We start from the raw sequence: 15,815 nt of genomic DNA, 5'->3' as shown, positions 1-15,815 counted from the left end.
TGATCCAGCATAAAATGAGCAAATTTCAGTTTCCTACTCACTTTAGTATCCACTAATCTTCTAGTGTTTCCCAGATGAAGTACTCACTCACTTAAATAAGGCACATACTGACATTATATGTTTGAAGTTTTAATGATCTCAATCACTTTAAGATTTGCTTGAATTATAAATGTATTTTTCTATTGTAACCTTACTTATAAAATTATCCCGATCTTCTGAAAAAAGTTTTCAGTGGCCTTAGGGACAACATTATTGATGAGGAATCTTGTCTACTACATGAGGTGGACAAGGGAGAGTGAGTGTTAAGTAGAAGGGGGTAAAAGTCTGAAAAGCACTTCAAAAGATTCTCAACCCACCCGCAGCAAAGGTGCCCAGAATGATTGTGTTCTCTAAGGATACCAGTAGCAAGTGTGCAGTCCTGATTAGCTGTGGTCTGAAACCTGTTACCTGTTGCAGGCTTGCTACAGTGCTGACAGATGGGATGATAGGCTGGTGAGAGGGCAACACTTCCTTCCCTTTTCTCACTCCGCTCTTTTTCAACTTCACCAGCCAGCATAAAGGAGGTTAGGCACTGCGCTTTCCGTGACTGGTCTGCAAAGATTCAAAGGATAACTGGACTTCAAAAGTAGCAATCCAGTCTTTCTGCCAGTGCACGGCTGTCAAATGTTCAATTTTGTTTTATGTAGGTTGGTGACCCACAGGAGTTGAATGGAATTGTGAATGTTTTCTGCCAATTTGATCGCAGGCCTTTATTGCTGGGATCAACAAAATCCAACATGGGCCACCCAGAGCCTGCATCAGGATTGGCTGCTTTGGCAAAGGCAAGTCACCTATTGGTTTACTCATTGCTTCTACACCGCTCCAACTGTTCTGTATTACAATAACCGGAAAATGCACATGTTTTTGTTTGCTAATTTGTGGACAAAATGGATAAATATGGATGCACCTTCACATTGAATGAGTCTTAACTTTGAGATTTAATTTTAATAGAAGTCTTGCTTCCTTTCTCCCATGTCAGGTTGTACTTTCTTTGGAACATGGTCTGTGGGCTCCCAATATTCATTACAAAACTCCCAATCCTGATGTTCCAGCTCTGCAGAATGGATGTATCCAAGTAGTAACTGAACCTGTTCCTGTGAAAGGTGGAATTGTGGGAGTTAATTCATTTGGATTTGGAGGTTCCAATGTTCATGTCATTTTGCGTCCCAATTTAAAGAGAGCTTCTCCTTCAGTGCCCCTGGCACTTCCACGACTAGTCCAAATATGTGGCCGTACCTCTGAAGCCGTTGAATCACTGATTGAGCAAAGCAGGCAACACAGCAACGATGTGAATTTTTTGAGCTTGCTGAATGATATTTCTACGATGCCTGCTTCTGCAATGCCTTACCGAGGTTACACCCTAGTCGCAAGTGAAATGGACGCTAAAGAAGTGCAGCAAGTGCAGTCTTCTGGAAGGTCACTTTGGTATATCTGTTCAGGTTGGTATCTTTTGAAACACTCCATAAAATAGAGAGGAGTTGGTAGTTATGACACTGTTGGAATTAATGAGAAGAGCAAAGAAGTTTTAATGTCTTGTAAATCTTGTCATATTGTACAGATTTTGACTTCCTGAAAATTTTAAAATTTTTTTAGACGTAGGGTAGAGTCATAGAGATGTACAGCACGGAAACAGACCCTTCGGTCCAATCTGTCCATGCCGACCAGAAATCTCAACCTAATGTAGTCCCACCTGTCAGCACCCAGCCCATATCCCTCCAAACCCTTCCTATTCATATACCCATCCAAATGCCTTTTAAATGTTGCAATTGTACCAGCCTCCACCACTTTCTCTGGCAGCTCATTAAAACCTGTACCACCCTCTATATGAAAAAGTTGCCCTGTAGGTCTCTTTTTTTATATCTTTCCCCTCTCACCCTAAACCTATTCCCTCTAGTTCTGGACTCCCTGGCCTCAGGGAAAAGACTTTGCCTATTTACCCTATTCATGCCCCTCATAATTTTGTAAACCTCTATAAGGTCACCCCTCAGCCTCCGACCTGTTCAGCCTCTCCCTCTCCCTCAAATCCTCTAACCCTGGCAACATCCTTGTAAATCCTTTCTGAACCCTTTCAAGTTACACATCTTTCCAATAGGAAGGAGACGAAAATTGCGTGCAGTATTCCAACAGTGGCTTAACCAATGTCCTGTACAGCTGCAACATGACCTTCCAACTCCTGTAATCAATACTCTGATCAATAAAGGAAAGCATACCAAATGCTGCCTTCACTATCTTATCTACCTGTGACTCCACTTTCAAGGAGCTATGAACCTGCACTCCAAGGTCTCTTTGTTCAGCAATGCTCCCCAGGACCTTACCATTAAGTATATAAGTCCTGCTAAGGTTTGCTTTCCCAAAATGCAGCACCTTGCATTTATCTAAATTAAACTCCATCTGCCACTTCTCAGCCCATTGGCCCATCTGGTCTAGATCCTGTTGTAATCTGAGGTAACCCTCTTCGATGTCCACTATACTTCCAATTTTTGGTGTCATCTGCAAACTTACTCACTGTACCTCTTGTGCTCACACATCCAAATCATTTATGTAAATGACAAAAAGTAGAGGACCCAGCACTGATCCTTGTGGCACTCCACTGGTCACAAGCCTCCAGTCTGTCTTCTACCTTTGAGCCAGTTCTGTAACCAAATGGCTAGTTCATTTCAAGACATCCAGCACTTCCTCTTCTGTAATATGGACATTTTGCAAGATGTCACCATCTATTTCCCTACAGTCTATATCTTCCATGTCCTTTTCCACAGTAAATACTGATGCAAAATACTCATTTAGTACCTTTCCCCATCTTCTGTGGCTCCACACAAAGGCTGCCTTGCTAATCTTTGAGGGGCCCTATTCTTTCCCTAGTTACCCTTTTGTCCTTAATATATTTGTAAAAACCCTTTGGATTCTCCTTAATTCTATTTGCCAAAGCTATCTCTTGTCCCCATTTTGCCCTCCTGATTTCCCTCTTAAGTATACTCCTACTTCCTTTATACTCTTCTAAGGATTCATTCGATCTATCCTGTCTATACCTGACATATGCTTCCTTCTTTTTCTTAACCAAACCCTCAATTTCTTTAGTCATCCAGCATTCCCTATACCTACCAGCCTTTCCTTTTCGCCCTAACAGGAATATACTTTTTCTCTGGATTCTCGTTATCTCCGTTCTGAAGGCTTCCCATTTTCCAGCCGTCACTTTACCTGCGAACATCTGCCCCCAATCAGCTTTTGAAAGTTCTTGCCTAATACCATCAAAGTTTTGGCCTTTATCTGAATTTAGGATTGCATGACTTTTTACAAAATACTGTTAATGTGCTCTGACAGGAAGAAGAATTGTGGTACTGAAAAAACTGTGGCTTGATGAGAATATCGGACTACTTGTTAACTCCTTGTTGTTTGAGCCTTTAATTAAACTTGGTGCTTTGGGACTGAAGCCAGACATGGGAGTGGGTGTCTGTGTTTTGTCGAATATTAAATCGATTCTTCTAAGTATAATGCGAGACTAGTTTTAAAAGACTTAAAGCTATTCAACTGATGTATTTCATCTAGGAGGGTATTTTTGTTCTTAGTCTCTAATTATGTTTAATTTTCCACATCTAAAAAGGTAGACATTTTATAAGAGTAAGTAGGCCTCTTTTCAGTGAAACATACTTTGGCCTGCCAGCCTTTTTAGATTCTACTACTTGAATTTTTGATTTTGCTGAGAACTGTGTGTGTGGGTAGAGAAACCATTATGTGAATAATTTCCCTGCAAGTGACATGATAATGCATACAGGAGAATGCTGACTTTTTTTGTTTGTTTTATTCTTTCCTGATTTGTGGCAAGCATTTTTACTTGTCTCTATTTGTCCTTGAAGTGTGTGGTTCGTTAGTTAAGAGTAAACCATATTACTGTGTAGTTGGTATCAAATATAGGCCAGACCAGGTAAGGAAGACCAATTTTTTTAATGAACAAGATGAGTTTTTGAGACAAATGATAATTCCATGGTCTCAATTACAGAACATTTTTTACTTGCATTTTCATCCCCCTAGGTGGGATTTATAACTTTGCCCAGCTAATTAGCCTAGGCCCCTGGATTACCAGCCCAGTGGCACTATCATACACTTTCATCTTCACCTAATAATCAACCAATAAGTGATTGAATGAACCAGCTTTTTGCTTCAGTCTATCTTTTTATTTGTATCTTTTTGGCAACACCAGTGAGAAGGTAGGGATAGTCTTGTACTTTATATCAACGGAGTATCGCTGAAGTGGCAATTCTACTGATGTGTTGTTGTTCTCCCAGGCATGGGAGCTCAGTGGATTGGAATGGGTCGCTCTCTGATGAAATTGGATATATTTCGTGAATCCATTCTGCGTTCTGACAAAGCGTTAGAAACGACTGGATTAAAAGTATCTGAACTCCTTGTGAGTGCTGAAGATACAACGTTTGATGATACTGTACATGCCTTTGTAGCCCTTGCTGCCATTCAGGTAAAAAAAAGTTTGGTTATTGTTAAATATCTTACCATTCTAAAAAGAAAACAGAATTCTGCAAGTGACTCTGCTTTGGTCTCATTCTGCTTTTAACTACAGATCGCTCAAATAGACATGCTAAAGGCTCTTGGTCTGCAACCGGATGGCATTGTTGGGCACTCAGTGGGGGAGCTGGCCTGCGGCTATGCTGATGATTCACTAACCCATGAGGAAGTTCTATTAGCTGCCTACTGGAGGGGGCGCTGCATCAAGGAGGCAAAATTGCCAGCGGGGGCAATGGCTGCTGTTGGTAAGTGATTGAATGACCACTTCACATCTTAAGTTTCAAAAGCAAAACTATTGAATTCCTTGGGTGGTTCAGTAAGTCCTTTAAATGAGTCTCTGAAGTACACAGCCTGCAAAATTCTCGAATTGATCACTGTTAATTCGGTGACCACAATTTCTGGGTTGGTGCACGGCACCAGCATCCCTGGGCTTGGTACAATTAGCAAGGCTTCTTGCTCCTGGACACAGTCCAGTGAAGAAAGCTGAAGCAGCAGAAACATTGATGTCACAAATGTTAGGTGACATCAATGACTTGGCTGAGGTGAAAATCCCGCTGACACGAATGTCAAGGCATGCATGTGATCCCTGGTAGCATACAGCTATGTAATTGGACCCCAGCAGTGTATCAACTCTGTCAGGAAGGGAGGGGAAGAGAGACAGCTGATTATGCAAACTGTGAGAGACCTATTCAAACAAAGGAGTGAGCTTAAACTCGCTTTGATTAATCATATAGAATTTATATTCCAGTCTATGGATGGAATGGTGTTCCTGTTTGTTTTATGCCAAAACCAGTACTGGTTCCAATTTAGTTCAACCACTGTTGGCTGTTGGGTTTCTGCCCAAGGTGAGTTTGAACACAATGATCTGAGCCCTGATTAATGATATGGGATTTTTGGCTGGCCGGAAACACTTTGCACGATGATTTTGGGTAGTCTGAATCCAGAGTGTTGTACCAAAAAAGAAATTCATAATTCTGCACTTTCTAAATGGTCAATCTCTTACAAAGATCTGATGCAATAGCTGTTATTAAAGGTGGAAATGATCTGAGTTGTGTATTTGACGTTCAACTTGGAAGTACAACTTGTACTTCACAGGAATGTTATCAACCAAAATTTTACACCAAGCCACTAAGGAGACACTAGGAAAGATAGCCAAAGCTTGGTCAAAGGGATAGGTTTTAAGAAGCATATTTTTAAAGGAAGAGGGGTGAGGAGCAGAGAGATTTCAGGAGGGAGTTTTATAACTTAAGGCCTTAGCAACTAAAGGGTTGAATGATGAAAATCTGTAATCTCCAATATATCAAAATTGGAGGAGCATAGACATTTCAGCCGGTTTGAGATGTGTGCCATTGAAATGAAGCAGAGGGACCTTTTGCCATTCACTGAGCTATAAAGTGGTTTAAAAGTGTTGGATCCATCATTGGAAAGTTGAAAGGTTCTGAAATGCTCTTTTAAACAAAAGGTTTAAAATGGAAAATGTTCCAATGTGCTCCTCAACTTTGAAATGATAAAAAAGAAATTGACCAGAAGAGGCTCCAAACCAGGAAAGTTTTTCACTTAGAAGAAATTGAGTGATAAAGTTATTCTATAAAGTAGAGTAATAAAGTAGAGGAAGCTTTCTGCAGTTGATCTGATGATCTAGTAATGGTTCAAAACAAGTTTTAATCTGCATATGGCCTTCATATCATTATTGTGGATTAGAAAGTGACTAATATTGGGAGTGTCAATAGTGCAAGTGTACTATTCTTCATATTACTAGTCAACTCTTGAATGAGCACCAGGTTATGATCCAGCTGATGCCGATGCCATTACCAACTAAGTCAGATCCCAGACAGAAATTTGGTTTGATAGATTGTATTTTCTTTTTATTTAACAAGATGATCTTTCATTAACCACAAGTACACAATGCTTCAGGTTTGATTTTAACAATAAAACATAATTTAATTATGCAAAAGAAATGAATTTAGAATAATGCGTATTACACATTTTGAAAAAAATTAAAGCCCATGGAAAAATGCTATTCTATCTATTTCAACACCATCACCTCACATTACTGAAACACCAGAGGCAATTAATTCCTTTCTTGATCATATCCATATGTTTGGCCTATCTTTTTTATCTTTCAATCCCCAATCTTAAGAATTGGGTTACCTTTTCCTTGGTTAGTCATAAGACTGACCATAGACTTTCTCGACTTCAGTTAATCCCTTCCAATTCTAACTAAACACTTCTTGTCTGGAATTTTTACCCTAAAACCTTTACATGGGGAAATAAACAATTTCCAACAATTTGAACATGCTCCTTTCTTCAGGAGAAACTGCTTTATATGTCTAATTCCCACCACTACCTTTGCCAATTGAATACAAAGCTTTTCCAAGCTATGCATATTTTCCTTAAGCAAATAAAATGACAATTCATGGTTCTTTTAAACAGAAAATAAGTTAACACTCCTTTTTAATGTTTACTCATAAAATTCTTCCAGTGCAGACAACTTCGCATTATCATCCAGGGGCTCCCTCTCTCTTTTAATCATTTAGAGAGTATTGTGTGTCCCACAACCCTGTCAAGTTAATCATTAGCATACACACACACCCCTACACGAGGACCAAAACCTATCTGCCACTAGGAAAGTGACCATCATTTTCAGGGGAATTAGTTTAGCATATGAAAGAAACTTGATCATAACCTAAGAGTATTGGCATTGTAAGAAAGAATAAGAATGTGGCACATTGAGCTAAATTATGATATTTTAACATTTCAATATCTGACAGGGTTGACCTGGAATGAATGTAAGGTGCAGTGTCCAGAGGGAGTAGTTCCAGCCTGCCACAATGCAGAAGATACTGTCACCATCTCTGGACCACAGGTAGGACACTGAGCAGTAGATTGTAATGAGGCAATCTACACTGAACAGAAGGACGTATTTAACTTTAAGTGTAGGATGCATCTTCCAAGTTTAAAAATAAAAACAATCTTTTTCTCATTTATTCCTTTGTGAGATGTGGACAATCACTAGTAAGGTCAGCATTTATTGGTCACTTCTAAATTATTTCAGTGGCCTTTTCAGGGGGTTACAGCAACCACACTGATGGAATCGAGTGCAGACTGGGGCAGGATAGGTAAAACAACAGATTTCCTTTCCAAAAGGACATTATTGAACCAATAGTGTTCTTGTAACAATTCTGGTTTTGTGGGCACAATTACTGAGAGCCTTTTTATTTAGAATTCCAGATTTATTCAGCTAAACGAATTTGAATTGCCAAGCTATTGCAGTGACCTTTTTTGAACGCATGTCTCTGGAGAAATTTACTCCAGGTCCCTGGGTTACCAGATTGATTGCAACTATTAAAATGGCTGCTCACATGTTCTCGTGTGTTCTGGGATAGGCAACAAATACTGATTATTGCCAGTGACACTCACTGCTAATGACTGAATGAATGTGAACTAAATAAGGCAGTGATAATGTTGAAATCATGTAATTGTAATTCTAAACAGTCCATTATTGGAAGGATTGTAACCATGAAAGTGATACATGGATAATGAATGGAATGAGGCTGGAATGAAGGATTCAACATTTTTTTTAAAAAATTCATTCATGGGATGTGGGCATCACTGAGTAAACCAGCATTCATTGCCCTTCCGGAGTTGCCTAGAGATGCTGAAGAGTCAACCACGTTACCCGTAAGTCGAGAGCCACATGTAGATCAGAGCAGATAAGGATGACCGAGTTCCTTCCTAAAAGACGGTCGTGAACCAGATGGGTTTTTCTCCAACAATTATCATTAAACTCTTATTTCCACATTGTCATCGAATTCAAAATCCATTATCTGCCATGGCAAGATTCAAACATAATCGGCATCTCTGGGTTAATAGTCTAGTGATAATACCACTGGGCCATCTAACCTCTAGAGTTTGGGATTATTTTTAGCGGAACAGAGATTTAAAGGGATCAGACCTGGATCTGGTCAAGTGGAGATTGGCGAAAAAGGCACAGCTTGAAGTAAAAAACAAGAATGTAGGGTTGCTAAATTATTTTTTTTCAGAAAATGCATCATTATAACATTTTAAAGACTGGGGTTCCACTCAAGTGAGCTGGGCTTTTTGGTGTAGTTTGCTTGTGTAACCGAAACTGTAAGAGCTAATTACATTCGATGTAAATTAACTTCCTACTGTCTTTTGCAATATGACATGCTAGAACTAGATGCTGCCCACAAAACCACGAAGAGGGGTTTAGCTAGTTGCCTTCCTTTTGTACGTTTTGAGGGAGGCACCAACACTTTAGCGGGATCCTCTGACTATAAAAACGTTGATGAAGTTTATTCTGAGAGGATCTTTGGAGCCATTTCTTAAAATGTACAAAGTGACTGACTGTTGTATCCTAATTTAGTGAGAAAATAGCTTTGCATGTATGCAAGAGTAATTTTCAGTAATTTACAATATGATACTCACAAGTAGATTGGTTTTATTTATTTCTGATGATTCAGTGACAATTTTCAGCTTTAGTAACAAACTTTACTGAGCAGTTACTTTCTTAAGTAGATCAGGAAATATTTTTAGGACAGATTTACTTTCTTTTAAAATCTCTAATTCATGTAAGTGTTGCTTTGCTTTTTGTGATTATGGAAATGAGCAGGAGTTCTGAGGGTCAGCGTTTGCTGATTGCCCCCAAAGTGAAAACTGTACCCAAGAGTATTGTACCACATGTAACTGTTGAGGCAATGACCATGTCTAGTTTTAAGTGAATGGCATGAATATTTGAAAATAAATAACATAACATAAATAAACAGCAAGCTACTGGGCAAACATTTATCTCCAGATTCAGGATAGTCAAAATATGTTGTTTAGTTGTCTCTGTACTATTAATTTTGATTCTCATTTTTTTTTCTGTTTCCATGTTAGGAAGCTGTAAGTAAATTTGTGGCCAAGCTGAAGAAGGATGGAGTCTTTGCAAAAGAAGTTCGCAGTGCAGGCGTTGCATTCCATTCCTACTACATGGCTTCCATCGCCCCAACACTTCTAAGTGCACTTCAGAAGGTAATGGCCATCATGTCTCTGGAAAATGCTTTTGAAGATAAAGACAGGACAATGTCAATGCTGTAGAATTGCATAGAATTTCAAATGTAGCCTACATGAGATAGTGTCCCAACAAAATAGGTCAAGTATGTAGTGCTAATGATCAGCACAATGGTCCAAGGTGAAAATCATTGCAGTGATCTTATGGTGGGAGTCACAGAGTTTAAGGTACTGGGATTGACAGTGATTAAGTTAAGTGTCAACCCTCTATCATGTTGTGTTGCTTAGCATTAGTTCTTGCAGGTTGCAGCCCAACATTCTGAAGGGAACAGAAGCAGATGGTACACCTCTTATTTTCCTATATTAAGTTGCTAAATACTATTGGTAGCATTGGTAGAGAATGTCTCTTATTTCAAGATTAGAATGGCGCTGGAAAAGCACAGCAGGTCAGGCAGCATCCAAGGAGCAGGAAAATCAAACGCCCAAGATGTTGATTTTCTTGCTCCTCGGGTGCTGCCTGATCTGCGCTTTTCCAGCACCGCTCTGATCTCCAGCATCTGCATTCCTCATTTTTGCCTTGATATCTCCTTATTTGGCTGTTAGGAAAAATAACACCTAGTGCAGCGCTTACCAGGATTGTGCAACTACATGCAAATTCACACCCAAAGCACTGAACTCCTTGACACTTGAGTGTTGGATTTCTAATCCATAAAGACATCGTCAACTAATTCTTCCAGATCCATTTTCAAATAATCGAGTTTTCATTATATTTTGTATTAATTCTGTACACTTTTTATTTTCTCTTTTCCTCACTCCTCCCATCCTCACTCATTCTCACCTTCCTGACTGCAGGTTATAACTGTCCCTAAACTTCGTTCTGCTCGTTGGATCAGTACATCGATCCCAGAAGCCAAATGGGGCAGTGATCTGGCCAAGTTCTCCTCTGCTGAGTATCATGTCAACAACCTGGTGAGCCCAGTCCTGTTCCAGGAAGGACTGCAGCATATTCCCGATAACGCTGTCGTGGTTGAGATTTCTGCTCATGCCCTCCTTCAGGTATTAGCCTTTCTTTTGACTTTGAACTGTTTGTACCATTTGACTTTATGGACGGTCCTGTTGAATTAGAAAGTGTGCTTGGTATAAGGTTTAAAAGAGCGAATTTTAACTAACACAAGGTATCTTTCAACATTTCAGTTGCATTCAGTTCCAACAGTTTTGAACTCCTTGCATGACAAGAAGAATGTTTCTTATGAAGAAAATTTCAAATTGACATAGACATTTGCAGTTTTGGTTTGTCTGTATTAATTATGGACAACTGCACCTTATTTGTATTTAACAACTTTGTGGTTACTTATTGTCGATATTAAAGATCTTTTAATATCGACAATATATTGAGAGATTTGACATTCTTGGAAAGAATTGCAGTAAATTACAGAAACCAGGGATGCTATTTGTCCTTTTTTTTGTCCATGCTGGCTGACCAGGAACCATCCAGCAGAATCCCACTTCCCACTTTTTTTATTCCATTACCTTGTTGGTTATGCCACTTCAAGTGCATATACACTTTTAAAGTGCCATATGAGTTTCTGCCTCATGTGAGTGAGAGGAAACATTTGTCACTGTACAACTTTGTTCAGTTTTACCAAAGGGTAATTGCTTTTAATGCCAGTTCCATTATTGACTGACTGGAAGTGGGAGACTGAAGGTGTTTCCTTACTCTTCACTTGCGGTTAATGTCAGAACCCCACATGCTTCAGGTACTAAGTTCCAGACTCCGTCTGGTGAAAAAGATCACCTTTTAAATCCCCTTTCCATATCACACAAAATCCGTGCCCCCTAAATCTGAATCCCTCAGCAAAGCGGGATTGGGCTTTTTCATTGACCTACTCTCGTGAACCTAATTTGGAGATGTAATCACACACCTTTGGAGCAGGTGGGACATGAACTTGGGCCTCCTGGCTGAGAGTTTGGGATTCTGTAACACCATGGCACAAGAGCCCTTTTCGTTTGCTCTGACACCCTGTGTAATTTTGTACACTTCAGTTGGATCTCCCCTCAGCCTTTCCTCAGTCCAAAGAATTCCACAATTAAAATTCTCCACTCAAAGCAACATTCTTATGAATGACCTCTGTATCCTCTTTAACACAGACGCATCTTTACTATGACATCGCGTTACAAAGCCTCGATCAGAATTGCCTTTTTCAGGGCACAATGGAGAACAAAACTATCTTGGTGCTGACATTTATGAATTCCAATAATTTCTCTCAAATTTTTATCCTGTCAATAAGCTGAAAAATAACTTGTCTATTGATATTTTTGAGGACATGTGGAAAGCCAAGTTGTGAAATTGGTTTGGTTTGTTCTGCTTTAAATAGTACAGAACTGTAGCAAGTTGTTTGTTATTTGATATAAAAATTTTAAAGGTTGTGAATGCATCTGCTGATGAGCATTTGCTCCTTGCTTCAGGCTATTCTGAAACGAAGTTTGAAGCCTTCCTGTCTTATTATCCCTCTGATGAAACGAGGGCATAACAATAACCTGGAGTATTTCTTGTCTCACATTGGCAAAATCTACGCAAGTGGGTAAGTGATTACTCTCCGAATGGAAAGCGAATTGTCAATTGAGAAATTAAATTTGAGTAGGGACATGTTCAATTCTTTGTAAACCTTTCTGCTCACAAGATGTGATGCCTCGTTTTTCCAATGTTAGCTGCCCAGTGCACCATTCATTAATCAAAAAAAAGTCATGATTGATGAGAGGAAACATTTGTCATTCTGCAACTTTGTTCAATTTTAGCAAAGGACGGATAGGCTGCCTGTTTGGTAATTGCTTTTAATGCCAGTTTCATTATTGACTGGAAATGGGAGACTGAAGGTGTTTCCTTGCTCCTCACTTGAGGTTCATGTTGTTCCACCTGCTGGATTGTTTTCAAAACAATTAGCTCCTAATTTTGATGGGTTAAATGCATTGGGTAAAACCAAAGACACATGGGGTAAAGGATCAAGATATATAGCACAGTGCAGTATGAAAGCTCAAAGGATGGTTATTTAGATAATGCCAAGTGTGGACGTCAAAAGCCTTGTGGATTATGAACTGATGAAGGAGAGGATTGTTATATCTGGTGGCCAGGATTTGATACAGACATTTCCATGTTGGTGGAGTGCCAATAAAGACCAAAGTTACTGCTAACAGCTCCCTCACATTTCTAGGAATGGCCAGATAAACCCTGGACTCAGTTGTACATTGACTGCACAGGCCGTTTCATGGGCTCAGTGTTTTTAGTCATTGTGGTTGGATGGGCATAGAGTTCATTCGACAAGGCAGCACTCTTGGATTATGGGTTACAGTTATTCAAAACTAGGGTCAAACTTGGGTGATGTAAATGTCAATGGCTGAATGTAAATATGGGAGGAGCTTAATGAGTGATATAATTTTGGGACCCTCATAACGGTTTGTGATTTTTTTTGAGTTAAACTCTTGAAGCCAAAAGCTTTGATTATTGCAAGCTTTACTTTGCATCTGCAACTCAAATTTGCTTTTGAAAATGGCCAAAACTGCGTCAATCTCTACTTTCCATAATAACAGGAGAATCCGTCTCAAGCTGACTTTGGAACAAACCAAGTCCGTTCTGGTAAATTGTTGTTGCTTAAGTTGGTTCCCCATGTAGGTCTGAGAAGATTTTAAATAAATGCACCTATGTGGTGATTATCATCTCTAAATGACATAAAAGGTTTCAACATTCATGTGTTACTTTGAAACGTTAGGGCAAACCTGGACTCCAACAAGTTATTCCCACATCTGAAGTATCCAGTCCCTGCTGGAACTTCCTTAATATCCCCCTGCATCACGTGGGACCACAGCCAAATCTGGGATGTACCCAAGACTGAAGACTTCTCCTCAGGTTCTGGAGGATTAGCAGCAGCTACAGTATTTAACATCGGTGAGTTGTTTCACGGTCAGAATCCTCCTGAATAGCTCCAAGAAATCTTGTTGCACTCGACTGATTAAGTGCTCATGCTTTCTGTATTTGGCTTTTGGATATTGTAAAACAAACCGCCTCAATTGAAACTTACTCAGATAATCCAACTCAAATTTAATTTTTATTGCTGTGTATGATTTTAATTGATTTTGATATCTTGTTGATTTTGTGCCCTCCACTCAGATATGAGCCCTGAGTCTCCAGACAGTTATATAGTTGATCATTGCATTGATGGGCGAGTACTTTATCCAGCCACTGGATATCTAGTTCTGGCCTGGCGAGCACTGTTGCGACTGACTGGAGCTGTTATGGAACAGACACCTGTAATATTTGAAGACGTTGTAATACACAGGGCAACCATCGTTCCAAAAATAGGTACTGTGTTCAGAATGTTAACATGGTGCATTTCACATTCAGTCCTTTTTTTCTCTCTGGATGAAGGTCATGTAAGAAATAAAAGTAGTGACCTTCTGAAGTCTGGAACATTCCATGCATTTCAATATGAGTTTACAGCATAAACAGGACAATAGTGTAGAGAATGGTCCCATTTGGAACAATACAGAAAAATAATAGACTTCACAAATTTTGAAGAGTCTTGTGAGTTCAAAATCACTGAATTATTATGGCCCATTGTTATGGTAGCCATTTGGCCCATCATGCTTGCCCTGGCTCTCCAAATGAGCATCATTACACATTGCTAATTTCCTGCTCCTTTCCCGTACCTTTACATACTACTTCTATCCAAATAATAATAGAGAGCTCTCTTGAATGCCTCAATTGAACCTGCCTCCACCACATTTCCAGATAAGTTATGTTCCAGTTCAATAGTGAAGATGTTGATCTAAGCTGGCAAGGTTTTGGTTTTGAATCTAGTTATTCATTTTCAAATGACATTTGAAAAATCTCTCATTTCTGCAACCCTGAAATGTGGAAATTGTTGATGTGACAGATGGAAAACAAAATGTAAAGATGAAAACCTTTTTTAATTTTGACAACCCCTTCACCTCACACCCCATCCCAAACACTTAGTGCAACAACTACTGAGCTGTTCAGTAGCCCCATGTTCTTATCTTTACTGATTACATGCACTGCCAGGATGGAGAAAGATGAGGAAAGAAAGAGTAAACTTGTGAAAAGAACGCCAAAAGAGCAACTGGGGATATTTTATGGTTTTATTTCATGTTGAACTGTAAGAATTGTAATTTTAGACAGGTGAGATTATTTGAACAAAAACCAATTTGTGAATTTCTCTCGATACATTTTTATCTTGTCCTTCTCTCAAGGCTCTGTACAGCTTGAAGTGCGGCTCATGCCAGCATCAAATAGATTTGAGGTCTCGGAGAACAACAGCCTGGCTGTTAGTGGTAAGTCACGTTGATTAAAGCTTTGATCCCAATGAGCTGAAAGTATGGTGTTGGCTGTTCTAACAACTGCATGGTTAAAAGGAAAGTCCAAGGGCTTGCTGCACATTCAAATACACCAGCAATTGGGACAAATTGTGATTGTACAAACATGTGAGACACATTATGAAAGTGAAGACTCTTGAATAAATAAGCATCGGAGTTTCAACTTTTTCATAAACATAGTCTCCTGATATTTTACACTGAAAGCATTGACTCCTTCAGTGGGGTGTATTTCACATGTTAATCTCCTCATTTAGTACCAAGCCATGTATATGCATTGTTGTTATGTGGCCAGCGATCTGAGTGTGTGTCATATGATAGGAAGCTGGCTATAGTGAATTGGCTGTCTAATAACATCTGCTGGTTTGTATATCAAGTGGCCAATCTGCTTCTGGTGGTGAAATTTGAAATGTTCCCCATAGACATTGGTTGGATTCTGCTGACTTGGGAAATTTTGAGTGTCAGTCTTTCCAGTCCTGAACCTTTCATTGTGCCCACCAGTGAAATCTTATGGGGAGGCTGCAAAATAACAGGCCACCATAGCATTTTCTATTCATTACTAGATTGGAGACAGGAGTGTGACAATGAGCACCTTCCACCCTGTCATCAGTGAGAGTGCTGCAAAGGTTCAAGTAGGAAGTGTAGTAGGAATGCGATGGGGGTGCCATCTTGACCTTGAGGTGGTTGCCACTCCATTAGAACAACACTGTCAGGACATTTAACTGTCGTGTCTGGCACAAAGGCCAGCCTCTGAACCATGAAAAATAGCACCCTTCCAATGTCATTTTGGAGGTAAACATTTAAAATCCATCAAATTGATTGCGGCTTAGCATCCTACTCTGCTCCCATCTCCTCTGAACCCAGGC

At 39.6% G+C, this 15,815-nt stretch overlaps 1 protein-coding gene across 2 annotated transcripts in view; it reads left to right on the top strand.

Moving 5' to 3' along the window:
• Positions 1-15,815, top strand: part of fasn (fatty acid synthase) — a 91,003-nt gene that overhangs the window by 25,893 nt on the left and 49,295 nt on the right. For both annotated transcript variants that reach the window (XM_060844952.1, XM_060844951.1), the window contains exons 8-18: positions 687-821; positions 1,019-1,478; positions 4,320-4,507; positions 4,610-4,799; positions 7,326-7,420; positions 9,454-9,588; positions 10,420-10,623; positions 12,034-12,149; positions 13,332-13,507; positions 13,730-13,921; positions 14,830-14,910. In XM_060844952.1, the coding sequence (XP_060700935.1) occupies positions 687-821; positions 1,019-1,478; positions 4,320-4,507; positions 4,610-4,799; positions 7,326-7,420; positions 9,454-9,588; positions 10,420-10,623; positions 12,034-12,149; positions 13,332-13,507; positions 13,730-13,921; positions 14,830-14,910 (1,972 nt within the window). The remainder of the gene's footprint in view (positions 1-686; positions 822-1,018; positions 1,479-4,319; positions 4,508-4,609; positions 4,800-7,325; positions 7,421-9,453; positions 9,589-10,419; positions 10,624-12,033; positions 12,150-13,331; positions 13,508-13,729; positions 13,922-14,829; positions 14,911-15,815) is intronic.

Source organism: Hemiscyllium ocellatum, chromosome 25 (genome assembly GCF_020745735.1).
Source record: "Hemiscyllium ocellatum isolate sHemOce1 chromosome 25, sHemOce1.pat.X.cur, whole genome shotgun sequence".
Taxonomy (NCBI): Eukaryota; Metazoa; Chordata; class Chondrichthyes; order Orectolobiformes; family Hemiscylliidae; genus Hemiscyllium; species Hemiscyllium ocellatum.
This window is presented reverse-complemented; position numbering and strand designations above follow the sequence as displayed.